The following is a 23,455-nucleotide window of genomic DNA, read 5'->3' as shown; positions in this document are numbered from 1 at the left end:
TTGGAGTTTTTTCTCCATATTTAAATCCATGACAATTGGCTGTATAAAAAAATTTTAAGCAACATAAAAACCATTACTACAGCAGAAGAATTATTCTATAAAAATGGGATAGTAACGTTGGAACGCATCGCAATGATTAAACGAAACTATCTTGATGAATAGAACGAATACGCTCTAAATAATGTCATAAATTGATAGTGAGACAAACTGTATAGTAGTGATTAGAGGTATAACTAAAACGAATGCTGGTCGCCATCTATTACATGCCAAAGAAAACTCGAGTAGTATCGATTTATACGCACGGCTATAGAAACCATTATAAAACTAAAACATTCCGTCTTTTTTTTGGATTAAGTTTTTTGAAAAAAAAAGCATTGTAAACTACTATGTATTACAGTGCAGTTAAAGTATTAATTGTCACTAAAATGGTCATATATTTCTTATACTTCCTTTTTGTAAGTTTACGTAAAAATTATGTTCAGATATATTTTCAATATATATTTTCTTCTGCCTTAATTTTAGATTGCATCCATTTGTAGTGTTGATCAAATATTATGTGTAAATTTAAACGAATATCTTGATCAACAGTCGAAATTTTTGGAAGAGCAACTTTTGCAAACAAGACGGACTTTCAATAAAAGAGGTAATTTTATAAGATAAACTTCCAACTCTTTTAAATAACTAATTATTACTTTTTGGATTTTAAGAGTAAGTCTGAGCGAGCTGAAAATTTTGTTCTCCACATATAACCATCATAGTCAATATTTTATTAAAAAAAAAACTCGTTAAACATATTAAATTTTCTATTATATTGTATAATAAATGGTATTTGCAAAATTTTATTTTTGCTTCGTGTTTTAGATTCTAGTAATATAGCTATAGAAAACTTTGAGGAAAATATTACTGGAATACATGACTATATAAGAATGTTTTCATACTTGAATTCAACCTATGTGCTTACCAAGCAAGATTTATATGAAATATCTAGTAAAAAATTGTTATTGGTACCACAGAATCAAACTTTCGATAAAATCCGGGACAGTGAAAAAATAACATTCATGAAAGTAAGATATTTTAGTTTACTAACGTATAAAACTGTTGATATTAGATAACACTGACTTAATTTTTGAGACACGCATTGATAACTATAACAACCAAAATCTTATAATAATAACGTCTGGAATTCATCATTTAGAAACCCAGTAAATGATCAGTAAAAGAAAACGTTCCAAAGTGTATCTTGATTCTCCTCCTTAGCTGTTTACATTTTGGAGTTGCCGTAATAGTTTGACGAGAAGTCAACAAAATTGATACCTTTATAGAAAACTGAAAATATCCAGTTAAATTGATTAATGGGAAATTATATACGAAAAAGCAGCATAATACGAAGCTCAGTTTCATCACATCAAAAACCAAAGCTCAATTTTTCTCTAAATCTAAATAAAATGAAATTTCTAACTGACAATGAACAGAAAAACCTCATAAATAGCATTTAATGAAATGTCCCCTCAGTTCAATTGACGTCAAAAAGTGGAGAGCTAATGTGTGTTTACTAAAAATATTAAGCTGAAATATGGTTGTTAGCATTTGACCACATGACGATATATATAATTTTCTGCAAAGATATTTCAAATCAACTCAAAATTTCTGAAAACAAAGCTCCTACAAGTTTTTAGATGCACTTCATTGGATCCAAAGCCTTCACTATGAAAAGCTAAGTTCTTATACTTCACTCGTAGCCAATTTCAGTAACTCCGTCAACCAAAATTCATTCTGGAGCCTTTCAAAATAATATTTAGAATAGTGAAAGCTACGTCCATTTCCAAACAACCCTAACAGTTGTAGTAATGCATAATTTTTTCCAAAAATGAACTCCAATAATTAATATCATCAATCTAATTAAATCCAGCCATTGACATCTAATGAAAGCGTTATTACAACAAGGTGACTAATGTAACAGAGGAGAGTGTGGCAGATATATACTCTGAATAGCAGTCCTCAATCCCAGTAAATATTTCTACGAATATTTTGTTTAATTTGTTTTTACATTTCATTATAGATAGATTTACAATAGAGCACGTTTACAAATCGTTTTTTTTTATAAAATATGTATATAAAATTTAAATATGAAATAATTCTGTTTGTTAAGCTTATTCTTCGTTCATTTTATGGCGTACATAATCGTATTTCAAAGTAGCGGATTCTAATAATGAATCGTTTTGTGAATCCCATAAAACGCCGAATAGTCTGCACTGAAGAAGCTGTAGTCGCTGTACAGAAAACCATTGAAGAACATTCAAATAAATCAATTCATGGTCATCAGCAACTGAGGTTGTATTCTTCAGCATTATAGAAGATTTTATTGAAGGATCTTGGCTTAAAAGTTTTCGAGATTCAACATAAAGCCAACCGACAATCGTATATGCCACCAATTCGGATAATTGGCTAAAAAGCAAATTGATAATGAATTTCCATTCTACAATGGAGCCCATTTTTAATGGACTGATACGTAAATGAATAGAATTGTAGCATTTTGTCGAAACACAGTAAATTACCATTTGGTGCGTTTTATAGGTTGCCGAAGTCATTGGTCCATATGTCTTCCAAAACAATTATAGTCAGGATGTTTCTGTCAATAGTCAATGAAATGATTAGCTAGTATTAATCTTGCTGAATTGTGGTGCCAACAGGCCACATGCCATACAGCACGCGCTTGATTTACTTTTGAAAGGAGAATAATTAAACGTAATAGTCCAATTAATTGACCACCAAGATCATGTGATTTAACCCTATTAGATTATTTTCTTTCACTTATCTACGTCGACAAATCAGTAAAAATTGATCACCTGGAAGTGAAAATTCGAAGATTCATAGGAGAAATACGACTGCATGTGCTGCGAAAAGTTTGTGAAGATTGGTGTTGCAGATTACGCAGTTGCGGCAAAACGTCCGATATCATATTCAATCATTAATGTCTTAAAATTATTGCAATACTAATACCAAGCCTGCTTCATTGATATTTTATTATTAGTTAAGCTTGTGTATATGTTGAAAAACACCCCTTACTTTGTATAATTTCAAATTAAAACAAAACTACGGTGTTTACAAAGTTCTTATTTTTTAGGATATAATGTTTGATAACTTCAGTTTTATAATAATTAAATCTGAAATAATGGGAGAAGCGTATGTGTATATATCTAACAAAACTACTAAATTCAGTCTGATACAAAATCTCTTCATTCCTGATGCCACTGATGCACATTTTTTCATTAATAATCGAAATTTGTTCTTAATTGTGGCTAATAACAAAGGAGATAACCTGGCAGTCACATCGTGAGAATATTTTTGCATATCTGAATTGTAAACTGTGATATACTAAATGTTTTTATTATTTTTCAGGATATATAAGTGGCTGGGGTTTCATTTTGATGAAATCCAAACAGTTTTTACGACTGGAGCGATAAAACTTGGATCTTTTACTACTCGTACTGCTGAAATTATTATAATTCTACAAGATTTATCTGACAGAACAGTAAGTAATCGCATTAATATTTCATGTGTTGAATATCAAATTTACCGTCCGGAAATTTTAGGTGCCTTCATTCGTATACCAATTTATTAATGAGAAAATTACCAAATTACAACATCTAAGAACCATCAATCCAATACAGTTGGATATTTATGGTAATACAAATGAAAGTTACGTCATCATTTATAGCAAATCTAAAATCAATACAGTTTATCGCTGGAATGGTAAATATACATTTTTATAATTAATTCAGTAATTAAATTGAATTCATTGTACTAATAAGTATATGCCTGGCACAAGTGATGAAGTATATCATATATGTTGCACTAAAAACACTGGCTTGAGAATATAATCGAACCATTCTTGGACTTCTTCTTTCTATTTTTTTTTTTTTTTTTGTTTTCATTATTTTCTAAAAATGATAGTTGATGTATTAAGTATAAACTATCAACAAGCATCATACCTCTATATATTCCAAATGTCTTAAGAAATTACTGAAAGAATGAAAAATTATTATGACATAGGGCACGATAATATTATTACATTTGAAATGTCGTCATTTCCATCTTTTTTGGTTGAACAATATTTCCTTAAATGCACAATATACAATATCATACAAAACGTACTATAAACTTGTTTCACATCACACAAACAAATGTTATTTAATATAAGTGTGATAAACAAATGTGATGGATTATTTTCAAACAAAGTAAAAAAGAAATAATCCCCTTCATAGTACTACCCAATACATTTGTACCACCTTTGAATCCATGATTTCTGGATAACCACCAACTGCTTTGTCAAAACCTTGTCACTTCCCAGAATGGTCTTTTAGGCACACTTTCTATTTTCGGGATGAGTCAAGAAAAGCTTGGTAGTATATCTAATAAGACGAACGTAGACAGACAGAAATACTAATAGCATTTGGAAATATGCCAATAAAAGTGACTTCTGAAACAGCGAATTATTATGCTGATAACAGAAACAAACAAGTTTATCTATTTATATACAGTTTCTTCTGTCTGTGAGGTCGAGGGAAGTCTTGATTGTACTTCGCTCTCAACTAGTTCTTTCCCATTTCTAAATCTCTCATACCAGTTATCAACAGTCTCCAGTCACGAAAAATCACTACATCATCATCCCTAGACCTATATCAACATATCGTAAGCTTTTTATCGACTTGAATATCAATGCGTTGCCCAAGATCCATGTTTCATTATGATGATCTCACAGGCTAAAGTGTGAAAGGATTCAAACTTGCCACCGTTTGTCTCAACACATGAGGGCATGAACATATTAGTAGTAACAGATGCAGTGTCAGTAATAGATACTATAAAACTTGAATCATTGAATTTTTTCATCACATCTCAACTAATTTTTTCAATTTTTAGCGTAATATTTATAAACTTTATTTGTTTCAGATTTGGAGTACACGCCAGTTTCTAGATTTAAAACAGAAAATGACGTTCAAATGTCCAAAGTAGTCAAAGTTAACAAAACTTATTTAATAATAATACCGACTAAAGTGAGTTTCATTATTTGTTTTATGTCTCTAAAACGTTAAAGGACAATTTTAGTATTGTGTTAATTTTAAGGTTTAAACAGAAAAGAGAATAATTTACAACTTTTTTCTATTGTGATGTTTTTCTCATTTATTTAAACTATTTCAACGGTTTAATTTATACACAATGTCTCTTTCTTACTTGATTTATTTATTCACCGGTTAATATTTACTATTTCGTTTACTATGATAATCAATTGTATACTGACTCCTCGCTGCTAAATAGTCACGTATTTATACCCAAAAGAAGTTCTCGAGTAGTTCTAGATAGTAAGTGAACAAACAATCTAAACAAATCGCCGCTGTATATGTACGTCTTCATGGTCCATGTCGTGGTAGAGCTCATAACACTATGTTTCGAAGATAGAGACCGAAATATAAAAATTATTGAAAAATATATTTGACGAAAAAAGTACGGATTTAATAATTCTATAAACTACTAAAGTAGCTATTTCAGAAGATTGTGGGAAACAATCAATTCCCAGTAAAGATTTTTTCCACATTTTAACAAATATATATAGTACATTCATAACGACCTAACCTATTGAAATTTAATGTTATCCATAAATTTACCAATCAATCAATCAATATTAAACATCATTCACTAAAACTTATCTTTTTCTAACCTAAAAAAATTGAACGTCATTCAAAATCAAACCAATCAAAAATTAGTGAAAATTCCTATTATTTCGAATACATAAGTATTCAAAAGCTCGGAAAATATATTGAAGTTAGTTCATATATATATATATATATATATATATATATATATATATATATATATATATATATATATATATCAATGTTCTTACAGTATATTTATTTATAGGAAAATATACAAATATACAGTTTGAATTTCGGTGAAATTAAACTGGAAGTCCAACGTCCATATCCTTCGAACTTCTCCGAAATTCTGGACATTCACAAAGGAATGTCAAAAAGTATTTACGTAGTAGGACTAAATAACGATTTAGAAATTAAAATAGATAGTTTTTATATATTTCCAATAAACTCCGAATCTCAAAAAACTGGTGAGTATACTGTATTAAGTCCAAATAGTGAGATTTCAACACCACTCCAAGGAATATTTGATCTCATATCTATTATCCAACTGTTCAACCGTTTAATGCTGCTATGCTTCCTAAAACTTACTCTTCATTTGTAGATATTTCCAAATCAGAAGAACATATAAGAGAGTGCTTTAAAAATTTTGAACTTATGGTAGTTACTAAAAACGATAATTTGAAAGAGAATTCAGAACACGTTTTACTAGAAAACTTGTATAAAAACGGTACTATTCAAGCTGAAAGTTTAAGCAAGAATGAGGTAAATAAAATTTATATAGGGTGTCCCAATACTCCTCGATCAAACTCAAACTATGTATACCAGATGTGATTTTATATTTATGTATCCTAATTTACTTTCTTCAAGAAGTTCCTCTTTAGAGAGAAAGTACACTTCGAAGATGATTCATTTAAGTCAGTTTTTGAGCATATCTCAGAGAAAAAAACTTTATTCACTGTGTAAGTCTGCAGAAACAATTTGTTTACTATATATTGTTCTCAATTAACGGGTTTTGTGAGAATTGAACACCTTGGATATACCTAAACACATATTTCTTTTCGACTGAAATGTTTCATAGTAAAAAGATTAACATGTTTAGCGAAGATAATGTTTTTGTATTGTAAATAAACATTAGAGTAAGAAATTTGAGGCTGCTTTGCTTTTGAATTTGATATTTCGATAATCATTATGTCAGTTTCCAATGTTCACTTTGTTTATGAAATAAGTAATCATACAACAAAAAAAACTTAATATTCTAAATAAAGTCCATCGTATTCTGTGGTTTTAACCATACGTTCAGCAAGCTCTCTTTGACCTTGGAAAAACCTTTGGATTCGAAATTTTTCACACGTAATAATTTCACCATAGATCGGAATAATAAGTAATCCGACGGTGCAAGATCCGAACTAAATGCTGGATATGGTAGGAGCTTAATACCATCAAGTTCTCCGCGTAACTTTCGCAGTATATGGTTTAACATTGTCTTATTGTAAGAGAGCCCGCTTTCAGTTAAATAAACCTGCATATTCCTCTGATAAAACCTAATACAATCGCATCAGCTGTCCACTATATACCGCAGAATTGATAGTTCAATCAATTAGAATTATTTTGAAGTGTATTGAACCATCATAATTCCACCAGACAGATAACAAGACTTTCCGCTCGACACGAGCTCTCTTTGCGACGGTATCCGGTAATTCTTACCACTGATTTTCTATGTTCGAGTTGTTTAGATAAATTGATTTTCAATCATCTTTCGGCAAGGCAAGAAGCTATTTACACACCTCTACTCAATGTTTCGCTTGAATCTCGCTTAATTCGTGTAGCACTATTCGACAACTTTTATAGATTTCTACTAATGATTTTGAGTAGTGATGTATAATATCCACTTCACCTCTATAATCAACTGTGAAAGCAAAACACCATACAAAAAATTAACAGAAATGGTATACGTATGGATATAAAACAGCAGATGGTACTGGAATAGGAGTATAAGTGTCCAGAACCAAACACTCTGGAAGTCTGGGCAGCGCACCAAGCATTTTTCAAGCAGAAATGTATGCAATTGAAAAATGTGTTCGGTTCAATCTAGAAAGAAAATATCACAAACGGGAGATCATAATTCTGTCCGATAGTCAAGCTCCAATATCATAAAATCCAATTTCGTTAGGGATTGCCTCGAAAAATTTAACGAGCTAGGCAAGAAAAATAAAATTACCCTACAATGGATTCTGGGACACACCGGATTTAAGGGAAATGAAATAGCTGATAAGCTCACTAAAGCGGGGGCAGACCAGTCCCATGGAGGAACCCGAACCCTTCTGTGGTATCAGCTACAGAAGAATGGAAAAAGCACTGGAATAGAAGGTAGAAAGGAGCAAAACCAATTATTGGGCAACCAAGGGCTGAGATAAGTAAAGACTCTTCTGAGAAACTATAACCAGAGTAGATCAGCTGAATATATCAACCTAAGTAAGAACAATCTACTAATCAGAAGTTCTATCGGGGCGCTGTCGTCTCAACAAACACCTGAGGACGCTAGATCTAGCAAATAATGCGGCGAGTTTTTGTTGCATAGAGGACGAAACCTCTATCCACATTCTCTTGAAGTGTGAAAAACTAAAGAGCTCCGGAGCAATATACCTGGGAGCGTATCGAAGACCTCTTGCAATCCTTTGGGTCGCAGTGTATACGAGATCCCAAATCCATCCATACATACATCTTTAAATAATCGGCGAGTGCTGATAAACTAAGTAGTTTTTCTATTTTTTCCCTTGCAACCTCAATATCCCAGGCAGGTGAACGAACTGAGTGCGAACTATCTTCAAGAATCAGATCTCAACTATTAAAAGTATTAAACCAACGCTTTACCGTTTGCTCATCGACTGTGTCTTTCCTTTCAATTTCACATATTTTCCTTGTTGCCATGGCTGCTTTCAACTTCTGCCTCCAATAATATCTTAACAATGCACGAATTTCATATTTATGGCACTCCATACTGTTTATCATGAAAACGTCGTCAATAAATAAACAAGTTGCGACATGTTTGAATTGAGGCGTAAGAATTTTTCATATAAACACATAAAAACCGGCATTTTCCATTAAACACTATTTAGACTAATTCCATTTTGTCTTTGATGTTTTTGTGAGGATTTTAATACAAGATACTACAAATTTTTAATATTGTTTCTTTTGTAGTTGTTCTAAAACCGAAACTTTCTTTTTCTCATTGCTAACTACTTGTTGTGGATAACGTTTTTTATCAATTCATTGTTTCTGAAAATTTTATCAATAATTCAGTTATTACTGGATGAGCATCATTGAGCCGTCTAACTGTGACTTTTTGTAGATTTATATCCTAGTATCTAATATAAACCCACAACGAGATCTCTTTTTAAATCATTTTCACGGTAAATTTATTCCCATATTGAAAATATACTTTGTTGTTGCCTTTTACTACGATTTTCCGTTTCAGGTGCAGAACTTAGATACTGCTATAAAACAACTTAAAGTAAAATTAAGTCATCTCAAACTGCTGGCAGACCCTGAGAATCTGGTGAGTATGAAGAAATTGTGAAGAATAGATTGAATATGGACCTACTTTAAGATAATAATGGTATAGATATAATGGTGAAATCTGTGAGAATAGGCGCAATTAGAGGATGTATTTTACACATTACGAGTTTTCTAAACAAAAACTGGTTTATAATATGTATATACATATTAAGGATAAGCAAATTCATCTGCAATTATTCACTCAACTTTCGATGATGAAAAATTCTCAAGTAAATTTTATTATTGAGATAAGGATTATCAGATTATAGAAATTCATTAAAAAAAAATCTAGTTTGAAATTTTGCAAACTCATTAGATCAACGTATTCTGTAGAGCTGGTAGTATGTAAATTAATGAGCTTTAATTAAAAACGTTTAGAAGAATGCAATTTTCAAGATTTTCGTTAGAAAAACTTTAATAACCAAAATAGGTAATATTAGGCCAGTACATGATTATCCGTCATTTGATTATGGAAAAACTTGCAAATTTAATGTGAATATAGTTTATCTCCTATTCTGGAGAAAATCAATCATCAATTTCAATCAATGAAAACAAGTGATCCAAACCATCATTGTATCAACTCGCTTCAGATTTTATAACGAGACATTGATTAGGTAGCAATGAGAACCTTCACCATCAAATATGGTGAGTACAAGAGCAAATTCATTCCCTTTTTGTTGATAGATACGACACGATTGTAAACATGCATTATTGTGGTAGAAGATGCTCCTTGTCTCATTACTCTATGTATATGCTCGAATTGAGCCAAACAGACGTCGTTGTTTAGTCAATAGTGGTCTTCTACAATTAGAAACTGTTTTTTCAAATGATTTGTTAGTGATTTACCCTATCTTTGCCCCATCAAATACTCCTCCCTTTTTTTTGTTCTTCGGATGATGCCCTTTTTTTGAAGAATAACTATATCATATCATAGGGTATGATAAGACTCCTCAGGAAATTAATTGTTGCTCATTTCCATACAAATTAGTCAAGAAATTTAAACACGCCAGACGTTTTGTTGATAAAGAGCTTATAAAGAAACTATATAGCCAAATATACCATTCTGAACTTGAATCTCGACTTTTAAATATTTGAAGAAACAATTGTGTTGAATAGGATAAATTGGTTATGGAAAAATTTTCGTGAATGTTCTTTCCATAGAGTACACCAATGTATTATCTGCATCTAACAGAACCACTGAAATTCCACTTTTCTCCATAGTAAACAAACAAATTGAAGCGGTGGACAAACCCAGTCGTCGACATCAGCGTTGTGTAGATGGCTACTTCATATTTAATTTGAATTATAGGTAATTGATGAAGACACTACAATCAAAGGTCAAGTATATGCTAAAAATCTAAAGGCAAGAAATATCATCTTGAATTTGGTAAATAAAGAAAAATGGGCTCCTGGTCAATGGCTTAAATACGATGAACCACAGGTTATAACTGGAAAAGCTAAATTCAAAACACTCATTACAGATCACTTAGATACCAATGATGAGACATTTAAAGGTATATACAATTGAGTATTTAATAGTTTGTTATGAATTCATGACAATATGAGGTAACTCTAAGATTTCTTAATTTCATATAATCATTAACAGAACTGTCCATCAAACGACAATTACTAAAAATATCAATAACACCCTATAATTTCAGACTGAATGATTCATAAGTTGAACTACTATAATCATATTTTTCCAGTGCATAAAAATGCAGTGTAATATTTTCAAACCATCTATTTTCTAATGAAGCTCCATCTAGTCAAAAAGTAAAAATTAAGTTCAAATTATATTCATATCTATTCATTCTTGTTTATTCTGTCAAATGATTTTATAAGTTACTGATATTTTATTTTAGATTTATTACTTAAAAATGGGAGTCAAGTATTCACTGAAGCGCTAAAAATAAAAAATCTTACAGCCTACGCAATGTTTGCTGCTAATATCAATAATGTTACAATGGAAGATGTATACTTGAAAAGCAGCCCTGTTAAAATTAGGGGTGTCAAACTATTTAAGACATTAAATGTTGAGGAGGCAAGAGTGGCTTCCCTAAACGAGGTGAGCTATTGTAGTTGTTATAGCAGTTAAAAGAGACACTTTCTCTAATATTATATATTATAGAATATGTTATCTTGTATCTCTAAACATTTCTGTCGAATTATAATTTAGGTGGTGACATTTCATAACTACCGATTATAAACAACACACTAATCTTTAGTAGATTAAGTTAACAAAAAGAGTGTCAAAGAATTTTTCGCAACAATCTAAGACTTTCAAGTCAATTCTATAACTCCTTAAATGGTGTAATTTAAAATTATAGTGCAGAAAAAATGTATATCGAATTATATTTTCGATGGCCGAAAATATGGTTTTAAAAATTTATTTAACTCAAAATTACAATTAACTTCACAAGCGAATTAACTGTAATTTATTGAATGAACTATATATTCAAGAGCGATACATATATATATATATATATATATATATATATATATATATATACATATATATATATATATATATATATATATATATATGTATCATCATATATATATCATATATCGGCCGACATCATTTTCCTTGTTCAAGCTCTGATTATTTTTTCCACTAATTTGGTAGTGCTGATCACGAAATTATACCTCATTTTATCGTATCACATCAGGTCTTAAAAAAAGTTAAGACATTGGCTATTTTAATTTTCTTGATTAAAATAAATTAAATTTTAGATTTTGGCGCTCTTTTCTCGAATCGTGCGACCTCTCGTGAGAAAATATATTAGTTGCAACAACGACACACCCATTCGAAACAGGTTACATGCAAATAAACCTCTACAGTTACTTTGTTTATAAACTTTTTATTGAAATTAGTGTGTTTATTTAAAAAAATTTCTTACGTTTTACTTTTAGTGTTCAATAAATTTTATGTATGATCTGTTGTTGAAAAACTGTTAAAACAACAGAATGTCTTCAAGAAAGTGTCATAATAATGCGGATACATTTTGTTATATTTGTGGAAACTTTATGACTTTAAAGCAAAAACAAAATCTCAAAGTAGGAACAAAAAACGTTATACGAAAAAATTTAATTAGTCCTGAAAAAATTTTACAACCTCCGCTTTATATCAAACTCGGTATGATGAAACAGTTCGTTAAAGCATTGGATAAAAACAATGCTAGTTTTGAATACCTGTGTAAAAAATGTCGAAGAATATCTGAAGCAAAAATTTAAGGAGTGTTCGATGGACCGCAAATCAGATATTTGATGGCTGATGAAAAATTTGATACCACAATGAATAACACTGAATCAGATGCTTGGCTGGCGTTCAAAGATGTTGTCAACAATTTTCTAGGAAATAATAAACATCCCGACTATAAAAATAAGGTTGCAAACTTATTGGATAAATATCAAAAATTGGGGTGTAATATAAGCATAAAACTCCACTTTCTAGATTCACATGTGGACTTTTTTCCTGATAATCTTGGTGATTACAGTGAAGAGCAGGGAGAAAGGTTTCATCAGGACATAAAAACTATGGAGACAAGGTACCAAGGTCGATGGAATGTGAATATGATGGCTGATTACTGCTCGTCACTGACACGTGATATTACTGAAGTTACTCACAAAAAAACTACACCCAGACGTAATTTTGTCTCGAAACGTAAAAGATGTCACTCTAAATAGTCCTGTAGCATTGTTTAGACTCAATGTTTTCTTTGTAAATGTTCATATATATGTTTTTGTAATATGATTATTAATTTTTTCTCTAAATTTTGAAAAAAATTCTTTTTCCTTCTTTTAAAAAAATCTGATGTGATAGGGCAAATATGTAGGTGTTTAAAATAGTATAAATTGGTGATATTTGTGGCTCAAATACAAACAACTTTCAAAAAATCTTCATTTGTCGGCCGGTATTCAATAAAAAGTTGTTTACAATAATTCGTATTTATGATAAATTAATTGCTGACAAAGTGTTTATGATATTTAATCCTATTGCGTTTTATTTAAATAATCTTCTGGAATTTTCTCCATGTAACTATCGTGATAAACTTAATATCAACCCAAGCTCAATTTTCGAGTTTTCCCGTTAATTGTTCATTTCCAACGAGTTAAAACCCCAGAAAAGATATAACAATTATAGCCATAAACAATACAAAGCTAGATATCATACAAAAGTATCGTCAAAACAGCATCGATCATCAATCCCTTATATTTCCAAATAGGGGTAACTGAAGTCACCTCCACGTGATCAATATTATTATTAGGTCAAAATGGCTGCCCTCGAGTACTTTTAACATGACGAAGATTATACAGTGTCTGATAACAACGGAGAAACGTGCAAGCTAAATAATGAACTAACGATTTCTCTCAAAAAAACAAATTTTGAACGATACGAAACAAAATAAAATATTTAGAATTGAGCTCTAACATATTTTTCATTTATTAGAGCTCAGCTGATGCACAAGACATTAAAAAATATTTTGTTTCAATTTTTTCACAGGAAGCCCCTGATGTGATATTATCCACTATAGTAAAGTCAACTGAGACTTCTTCAATGGATTTCAATGCAAATAACATTGAAATAAATCACTTAATCGTTGATACCATTAACAATGTATCTTGGAATGAATTCAAAAATTCCGTATTCAGAATTAATCAGACAACTGAAATTACAGGTAAGGTGCTGATAATTTTGTAGAAATTTATCACGTTTATATTGATCATTCGACAGAATATCTATGAAAATATCTATAATTCAAAAAACTTTTTAAACGTGGCATTGCATTAAATCTGTTTTAATTTACAAATATATGATCATGACATTTATTAAAAATACATTTCATGCATATACTTTTGAATTGCCCCTACAATGGAATAAGTGTTACGCTTTTCGTATTATACAGAAAAGCGTTGTTTGAACTTTCCAACCAACTTTCGGATCGCCCATTGTCGACACAATTAAAGAATAAGTCTGGTATATTCTGAATACATGACGTTCATCGTTCACAATGATTTTTTTTTTTTAACTTCTGGTAAAGGAATTCTGTTATGATTTTAGGCTATTTAAACTTCACCACTTTGAGAACAGCGAAGCTCAGGACCAATAAATTGAAAAATATTGATGTTAATAAAATTTTCACGACATCTACAGATCAAAATATCACAGCACATGTGGAGATACACAAGATATTAGTGGAAAATATCACAGCTGATCGTATAAATAATATAAAGTTTGATGAAAACAATTTATTACTAATAAACAAGTCAGATCTTAACACAGGTATTAATTTCAAATTGATGCATTGAAAAAAGGCAAAACTTAAATTATTAAATCATAATATTATCCCTTGTATACTAAAACAACTATAATTACCTACTATAGTATCACTAAATTCAAAAAAGATACGATAGAAATTGTTATCTTGCTTCTTTCCAGTAAACTACTGAACGTACCTTATATTGGTTATTCCCTTTGTTAATTACTCGCCATTCTACTCCCTCATTCATGAAATCATCCAGTTACCCTCTTTTTCTCGATCGACCTATTGCTTTCTGTTTGATGATCGCATTGGTTTGTATATGCAATTTTAGCCTACTTATTATGACTAAAAACGACCTTAAAAGTGGATTAACTTGCTAAAGCTGTTTTTACTCGAGATCTTACTCATCTATTTTGCTTCTTGTTTTTCTTGATGTCTTCACTGATAGTTTTGAGTCTAGTATACTCTTCTCTGATTTATTTCGTCACCTCTTTTATCTAATTGTTGGAGTGGCTCCTCAGCTTTGTGAATTTTCTGCATTGATATTCATCTTCCCCATTGTTCACTAATTGTCCAACATTTTTTAATCGTGCTATAGATGAACATATAACTGAAGGAAGACAAAGTTTATACAATGTATCTCCTATATATTATTTTATAAACAATATTTTTGTTTAAGGATCAGTAACATTTAATAGAGTGGTCGTTAGACATGACTTGAATGTCACAGGTCAGTTAAATAATTCTTTGTTCATGAAAAATGGCGATCATGTATTTGGTACAAAAGAATCTGATTTATCACAAACATATATCGGCAAAGTAGTAATTAACAATGATTTATATTTAGAAGAGTTGAATGTTTTGCATACAACGAAACTTATTGTATCTGACACCGAAGTTAACCCCAATTTAACAAAGGTGTACTGGAGTAAAAGTAGAGAACAGGTATTATAATTTATTCGTCTGAAGTGTTTAACATAATAACTTATTGTAACCGCAAATTTGATTAATTTCTAATTTAATGTTTCAAGGAGATTCCAGTCCCAGTGAATTTCGTGAATGGACTTTCCATACCTCATTTAACAGTAGAAACTTTAAATGATATCAGAATCGATAACTTCCTTTTAAACGATAACAAAACTAAAAAGAAAACTGACTTTGCTTTTGAAAGCGTTACAGTTTTAGGTAACGTTACACTACAAAATGATACGCAACATACGGCTAATTTGAAGAAAATTTCAGAAGAATATTTTAAAAAGATAGGAAGGTAAACGTAGTTTGTTAATAAATAGATAAATTCCTTACTAAACAATAATCTCTATGGGAATCATCATATTAGAAATACTTTACTTATAATATATAACTGAATGATTTTTGAAAAATTATCATTATTCTTTTGGTCGCTAAGTTAACAAAGCAGCTCTTCAGTTTAACAGTCATCCGTCACTCGAACCACTATTTTTTACCCATTAAATCATATTTTCAAATTTTGAAAATGTTTAAATAGGTATTTTCTTTAATAAATTAATATTTTTCGCGATATCTTCTTCAAATTTTGAAAAGTTTTCAAATAATAATTATTGACTTCGAATACAAGACATTTTTTTTTCATAATTAATTTTAATTTCGAACATAGTCATCTTCTTTGTCTAAAAACTTCATGCTCTGGCTTTTTTAACTACTCCAAATAGTTGTTGCCGTTTTGCGTAAGCAATAACGTCATAGTCTACTAAAAATGTCTCTCTTACTTCAAGGTTAGGAAACAGGAAAATATCACTGAGAGTCAGATCTGGTAAATACGGTGGAAGGTTAACTAATTCGAAGTTCCATCAATGAATTTCACTCACGACGATAAACCAAGTGTGAGTAAGTGCATGGAAAAGTACTTCCTTTTTCTTCACACAAAGTCGCTTTTTAGAATTTCTCCCTTTATCTTTTGAAGTTATGATGCATATCATTTGACCTTTTTGAAGATATTTGATAAACAAAATCTCATGTCTACCTCAAAAAATAGTCGCCATCACTTTTCCGGCCGATGAAACCGTCTTTGCTTTTTTGAAACAGGTTGGCCCTATGTGACCCATTTTCTTGACTATTTTTTCATTTCAGGAGTGAAGCAATGAATACAGATCATCTATCCTCACGAATCAAAGTAAAAATTCAGACTCGTGTTGGTTAAGCCGCATCAATAGGGCTTTTCATTCGAATTCACTTTTGATCCAATGTGAGCAAACGTAACACCCAACGTGCAGATAGCTTAAACTTGCATAATCTTTCAGTCAATGTATGGCAAATGCATTCTTTTCATGTGACTATAGTCTCTTCTATTTCTCTAACCTTAATCCGTCGTCTCGTACCAATTAGTAAACTCTTTCGATGATTTCGCTGGTTGCCGCAGTTTGTGGCGGTCCCAAACGCTCGTCGTAAATCAAAGCGATACAGTCACATTTGAATTCTGGTGACAAAAATTTTACGATCATAAAATTTCTCAACGAGAATATATTTCCCAACTTACATTGATACATGCTGACATCTTTAGGTTGAGGTCTAAAACTTTTCAGGCAACGCTTATACTCCTTAAAACGCCGTTTCGCTGTTTCATTTCGTACAAGTGGTTAAATAATTTAAATAAATTGAAATAATATATTTCTCTCACTTTTTTGAATAGATGTAGTTTATTGAACATCCGTTCAATTTAATTATTATTTCACAGATCTTTTAATATGTTTGTTCATATGGCTGATAGTAACGTTTGAGAAAAAAATGTCTTATGAGAAGACCTATAGCCTTAAACCATACAGTTACTACTCTTATTCTCACCAGTAAAAGGAGAGTGACAAAACGAATTAAACAACAGATGCTTACAACAAGGCAAACAACAGAAAAAAGATGAAGATAGGAAAAGAAAAGAAAGGTCTTTTTAAATGTTTATCGGTCACAGTAGCAGTCCGTGTAACTGTATGGTCTAAGTGTATAGCTCATAAAGAATTGGATTCATGGATACCTCCATCAACATAAATTATCTGTTTTCTAAAACTACCTTACAAGTGTAACAAGTAAATAATGAAGTATAACTTTTTTCATTAAAATGAATACGCTGAATTTGCTAATGAATTTATGCTAGGGTGTATTTTATTCAGGCAAATCAATATTATCTGCATCAGTATCCGTTGCTTTTGTAAACACCCGTGTAAGCAACATCCCTGGTCAAAACCGTGTAAAATAAACTTCCACTAGACATCCTTCCTTCAATTACCTTACTCCGACTTGAAGAATATTTGATGAAGAATATATGATTATTAGATTCTTTGATTAATTTGATTAATAACTGTAACTACATATTTAATAATTTGTTATAAACAACTTACTATATAACTATAAATAAGTCATGTTTCCAAATATAAATACTGGACGGATGTCAATAGGTATGACAATAAATAGTTAAATTGTATTTAAGTTATAGTTTAAAAAGGACCACATCGTCACGTTAGCATGTAAACATTATATCGAGAAGTTGTTAAGATTTAGTAATGTAATCTAAAAGAGAATGAATTTTATTAAGTAGATATACTCGTATAATCTGGTATCTAGATATTAGAGTGACCAGTAGGTAATCAACGTTGTCTTAATATCAAAAACAAATATATCACGTGGTAATCTTTCGTATATCACGTGAGGTTTTGTTAACTATAAGATTGTTCTTTGTTCCAGAGATATAGTATTAACGAGCTTTTTTCTCACTATTCACACAAATATTATTTTCAGCTTAAGAATTCAAGGAAAAAAAGTGTTCGTCGGTACACTTAAGATTGATAATCTAGAAGTATCGCAGCTAGAAGGGATAAATGTATCCCAAACTTTAAACAGTAAACAGCCAAAAAATATTACTGGTAAATTTTTTGAAGTATTATTCAATATTCAATATAATATTTGACAATTTTTTAAGCAACAAAAATATTTGAGCATTTGATTGTGGAGAACAGTGCTAAATCAGATTTCGAAAATGTCAACACTATAAACGCAGTCCCTTTACAGACAATTGGTGAAAAATTTATTTTTATTGACGAGCCAAATAATATTAACATGTTGAACTTCGAGCATATCAAAGGTACGACTATCTCAATTTCTCAATAAATATTTGAAAGATGAGCAAATATTTTTATTAAAAGTATTTTCCACTAACTGAATATATAAGATTTTTCCTAATATCACATAAGAAAAGAATTTCACAGGATTTTCATCCTCAAAAAACACATACTTCTTATGCACGTATAGGAAAAAACGTAAGCCAAGAAAAATGATAGATATTCAAAATTTTTTGAATATTTCTAGATATCTCTTTATACCAATGCCTAAAAGATATTCTAAATCCATTTAGATTGATAGTGGCTAAGAAGCCAATGGCTGTCAGCCCTGTTGACGTCATAGAAAATATAGATTTAAATATTTTTGAATCAATTTTACAACCAAATTTTGATTTTGATGATTCTTTTTTGTTTGGTAGATCATTCATCAAAAGTAGTTGCATACAAGCTTTATCAAAATTGACTTACGCTTTTTGAGAAAATAAATAACCAGCAACATGTATGCTTAGATAAGTGCATATATTGTTTGACACTAACCAGGTTAGAGATCGATACAAGCTATTCATATCTACAACGAACTCTTAGAAGCGTTGCAAGCTCTCAAAACTTTCTACAATAAATAACTAGTCCTCCTTTGTTTGATACAAGTGGCAATTATTATATGACTTCACCATATCAACGTCTTCTGTAATCAAAGTAACTTGTCACTTCCATCAATCTTGATAAAAACGGTTTTGTAACTTCTTCATTACAATAAACAGCATGGTATAGAAACAGTTCTTTCGTCAACTTGAGGTACAGTCGCGAATGTCAATTTGGCCCACAAAGGCTGGAGGGAAATTTTTCGTTCTTTCATAATCCTTTCACAGCGAGAATATGTTTTGATATTATTCAGAGAAACCAAATCTTCGGATAATAATGCAGTGTATATTGCAGTATGTAAATCACAAAGTTGGGGTTGAAATAACCCTTCATTATAAACGGCAAAGAGAACGTTTGCAAAAATAGCTTGTTCATTAACAGAAGATATATCCATGTTGTTTCGACTAGCTTGTGGCATAGCATCTGAACTAAATTCTGTATATTCATTCGATTTGCTTTCGTGTTACAAGCCAAGACCATGGGAATCTTGCTTCTCGATCTCATTTGATAAAAGTTATTGAATTAAACCAAGTCAGTGAAAGCGTTGCACTTCTATTTCAATCAATAAACATTCGTGAATCAAACTGAGTTGTTTGTGAATATCCTCATCTGATAAAGTCTTCAGGTATCCAGTTCAAGCTGAATCTATTGAACTGGTTGTTAATTTCAATAAGTAGGGATCTGAAGAAAAGTCGTTTCGCTTTATTCCGGGTAAATTAAAAGACTAGTATGTACAAAAATAACTGCAATTTATTAGTTTTCGTAGGAAAAATAACGTTTACAACTATATAAAAAATAACTTTCGTACAATCGGATAGTAGCCATTCACAACACTACCACTCATTTGTCATTTTAATATCAAACTATTTTAGTTAACAATTTATACGTGATAAATATTAATGGTCGACCACTACAAGACTATTACTCTCTTAACAAAGCTATAGATAATACCTCTGTACTACAAAACTTAACAATAGAAGGTAATATTAGTATTGGACATCTTCTAAATATGTCTTCACTGCAAAATATTCCGTGTGATGAATTATCTAAAAATGTAAGTATAATTTTCGATTTTCGTCTTATGCCCAACTATTTAAACATAACTGGTAATAGTCTAAGATCCCACCGCTTGATCTTGGAGGTATCTGTTTTTTTGATGAATAAAATTTTAAGAATCTTGAGGATATATGGAATGGTTAAGGATAGGTTGCCTAGTAGAAATTACGCAGATACCTGTAATGGGTGCACCTTCTCTCTTGCGCTTCCACTTACCTGGAGCGAGATTCGTTCACAAAAATCATGGCAACCTCTGTTTGCGGCCATTGTACAAGTGGCAACCATGGATTTTCATGTAAAATGTATATAAAACTTCAATTTTGCATAAAAATTTTAAAAAAACGGTGTATGGAGTTAATTAACAATAATATACCTGTTTACACCTGGCAACCCTAACGCTACGGCCGACTGATAACTGGCAACCATTTTTATTTTTATTTGTGACATAATTTTCTTTCAAATGCTGTAAGATTGACTGAAAAAACATATAGCTGCAAGTCATATTATTATATAAATGACATTAAAATTAATTACAGATAATTGCGGCTAATTTTTGAAAGGCAACCTATCCTTAATCCATTCCATACATCCTCAAGATTAATTTCATCAAAAAAAAACAGATACCTGCAAGTTCAAGCGGTGGGATTTTAGACTATAAGTGTTATCTTATTATTTTTAAGGCATTGCATAAGGGAGAGTACGGGATCAAAGGCGACGTAAAATTTACACGCAACATTATGGTTAACAATTTGGTTACTTCTTTTGTCAACGATATTAACCTGAAAACTCTTATTACAAGAATCTTAATAAGAAATACTAATCAAAATATTACCGCAACTTATAATTTTACAAACATTAAAACAGGCAAGTTCAACCAACTTTTACAGGAATGTTATTATTAGAAATAATTATCACACTAAAAAAATAACGAATAAATACACACGAAGTAAGTAGATAATTATGTATGATTCAGAACATACAGAAGTTATTATTTCCATTCCGATATTTCTTATAATTCGCTCATTACTCATTAATAATGCTTCTCGGCCATGTGAACTTAGTGGCCTTCTCTTTATCCTAACGGGTGCATTAAAGTCATCTTACTTTCCTTGCGTAACGTTTATCCTAATTTATGGAAGTTTAAGTGCTGATTAAAACTACGGTGCAAAAGTGCAAAGAAAATAATAAGCTGGGATTACAGGAAATTATTACGGACTCTCACTACATCTTGTTCGAAAAAAATTCAAATTTCTTACTATACTGAAGGTCTTTCTTGCCATTTGATTTATGTAAGGTTGAATTTCAGACCTAATATGTAATTTCCAATAGCACTGGATAGGCTGATTCGTGATATCATCTGTCAAAATTTTATATAAATACAGATTGATTAGTTTTAATACAGAAAAAGAAACAGAAAACTGTTGGGTAAATAAGGAGGAAAAATAATTTCGAGTATTAATTGAACGATGAAATTATATTATACGAAGAAGCCAGTATCGGAAAAATGAATGTTTCTTCAAAGCCATAAAGAAAAATACTTAAAATTTCCAAATGATAATAAAAACCTATCCCCGATACTATTCATAGGTTAAGGAAAAATTCATTTCATTATAGTTATTCTTATGAATATGAACAGTATTAGTTCTTTCAGAGTAAATGAAACGTGGGGGGTACTATTATACCCCAGGAACAAAAATACATTCGAAAGGATGGACTTTATTTGACGAACTTGGCCCAAGAAATCTAAAATCATTTTGTTGAACAATAATGTCACGACCATAGTATATTTAAGAAAAAACGAATAAATTTGTTGAAGAAAAAATATGCTTGTCATTTGTCTGCTATTGTTACAAAGAAAATAGCCAAAGTGCAATAAACTACCTCATCAGCCATATCCATTTGATATGACTTTCTGTTTCCAAATTTGAAGCTTGGCGGAAAGCGATTCCAGAGGTGATGACAGAGACCAATACTTATTCTGTGTGTGGTTAAAATTAGAGTACCTATATGAAATATAAAATATTTTTTAATAGTAAAAAGAGTGAAGTAGCTTTTTAATTAAAAAAGCTCTCGTTAAATATGATGGCATTAAAGTATTCAATACCTTTGGTGTTTGTTCTTGCATTTATGAATTTTTCAAATAATTTTAAACTCATATGGTTTATTGACAAGTTTAAAAGCCCCATCTTAGAAATGCATTGAAAGAAGTGTCGAATATGTTGAAATTTGATAGCTTCATTGAAATAACAATAGAGTCCGTGGTTATGTGTTATGCGTTAATATTGGTGACGAAGCTGAAGATAACACAGACGACTGTTTTCAATTGTTCATATTTGATAGAAATACATATTTTTTTGATAACCAATCAATTTTAAAATGCTGAAGATAATTTTTAATGACTATGATTTAGTCGTAGTATACCACGTGAAATTAATTTCAATGCATTATCAATATATACATATATACCTTTCAGAAAATTTGGTGACACCAAAAATAAACAACGCTGATGTTGAAAACTTGATAGACATTTATACTACCTCTCCACAGAAGATTATACTGCCGAATGGTTCGTTATTTTCAGATGTAGTATTTAAATCTATTAAAGCGTCAAAAATCTCACCTTGCAGTATAGAAGCAATAAAAAATGAATTGACTGATCCACAGACTAAAGAATGGGCTGAAATTGAAATTAAAGGAGATGTTACTTTACTCGATGGAGAGAGTTTATTGTATAAAATATTTGAAAAGTCAGTCAGAATAAGTACTCGAAACGTTATACATGCTCCGGTTAGTATACATATTATATCAAATAAATTTTTTCTATAGTTTATTTCAGAAATGTATAGAGTATTAAAATCTTATTAGGTATGCAAAGGGACCACAGAGTGACCCAACAGAGTAAATTTCTATCTTGTTATCAAGTGCAGGTAGTACCACCTGGGTTGGGGTCAATTTATGAGTGTAGCCTATTGTTATCCATTCACTAAAACTGAAAATAGTTATTTTAACAGAATAAAAATTAGGCATTATGTACATAGTATTAGGTACACTCATTATCTATTGAACATTATACATAAATACATTATACAGGAATTAAATTATAAAAAATCAATATTCTTCATCATCTGAGGAATTGTCATTTCCTCTTGACGTTATAATTAACGGATCGACGGTCAGATCGATCAAGTAGTCAAGTTCC

General features: G+C 30.7%; 1 protein-coding gene across 1 annotated transcript in view; it reads left to right on the top strand.

The window, feature by feature from the left end:
• Positions 1–268: 268 nt before the first annotated feature.
• The window catches only part of LOC130899734 (uncharacterized), a 38,109-nt gene continuing 14,922 nt past the window's right edge, over positions 269–23,455 (top strand). Inside the window, exons 1-21 of the mRNA XM_057809902.1 lie at positions 269–455; positions 523–643; positions 862–1,064; positions 3,125–3,333; positions 3,400–3,532; positions 3,594–3,753; positions 4,951–5,054; positions 5,920–6,121; positions 6,256–6,416; positions 9,130–9,210; positions 10,519–10,723; positions 11,072–11,274; positions 13,714–13,888; positions 14,272–14,493; positions 15,153–15,418; positions 15,505–15,740; positions 18,239–18,363; positions 18,420–18,581; positions 20,073–20,254; positions 20,937–21,120; positions 22,730–23,043. Coding sequence (XP_057665885.1) covers positions 387–455; positions 523–643; positions 862–1,064; positions 3,125–3,333; positions 3,400–3,532; positions 3,594–3,753; positions 4,951–5,054; positions 5,920–6,121; positions 6,256–6,416; positions 9,130–9,210; positions 10,519–10,723; positions 11,072–11,274; positions 13,714–13,888; positions 14,272–14,493; positions 15,153–15,418; positions 15,505–15,740; positions 18,239–18,363; positions 18,420–18,581; positions 20,073–20,254; positions 20,937–21,120; positions 22,730–23,043 — 3,717 coding nt within the window. The 5' untranslated portion in view covers positions 269–386. The remainder of the gene's footprint in view (positions 456–522; positions 644–861; positions 1,065–3,124; positions 3,334–3,399; positions 3,533–3,593; positions 3,754–4,950; positions 5,055–5,919; positions 6,122–6,255; positions 6,417–9,129; positions 9,211–10,518; positions 10,724–11,071; positions 11,275–13,713; positions 13,889–14,271; positions 14,494–15,152; positions 15,419–15,504; positions 15,741–18,238; positions 18,364–18,419; positions 18,582–20,072; positions 20,255–20,936; positions 21,121–22,729; positions 23,044–23,455) is intronic.

This window comes from Diorhabda carinulata, chromosome 1 (assembly GCF_026250575.1).
Source record: "Diorhabda carinulata isolate Delta chromosome 1, icDioCari1.1, whole genome shotgun sequence".
NCBI classification, from domain to species: domain Eukaryota; kingdom Metazoa; phylum Arthropoda; class Insecta; order Coleoptera; family Chrysomelidae; genus Diorhabda; species Diorhabda carinulata.
The sequence above is the reverse complement of the archived record's forward strand: the minus strand, read 5'-3'. Positions and strand labels throughout refer to the sequence as shown.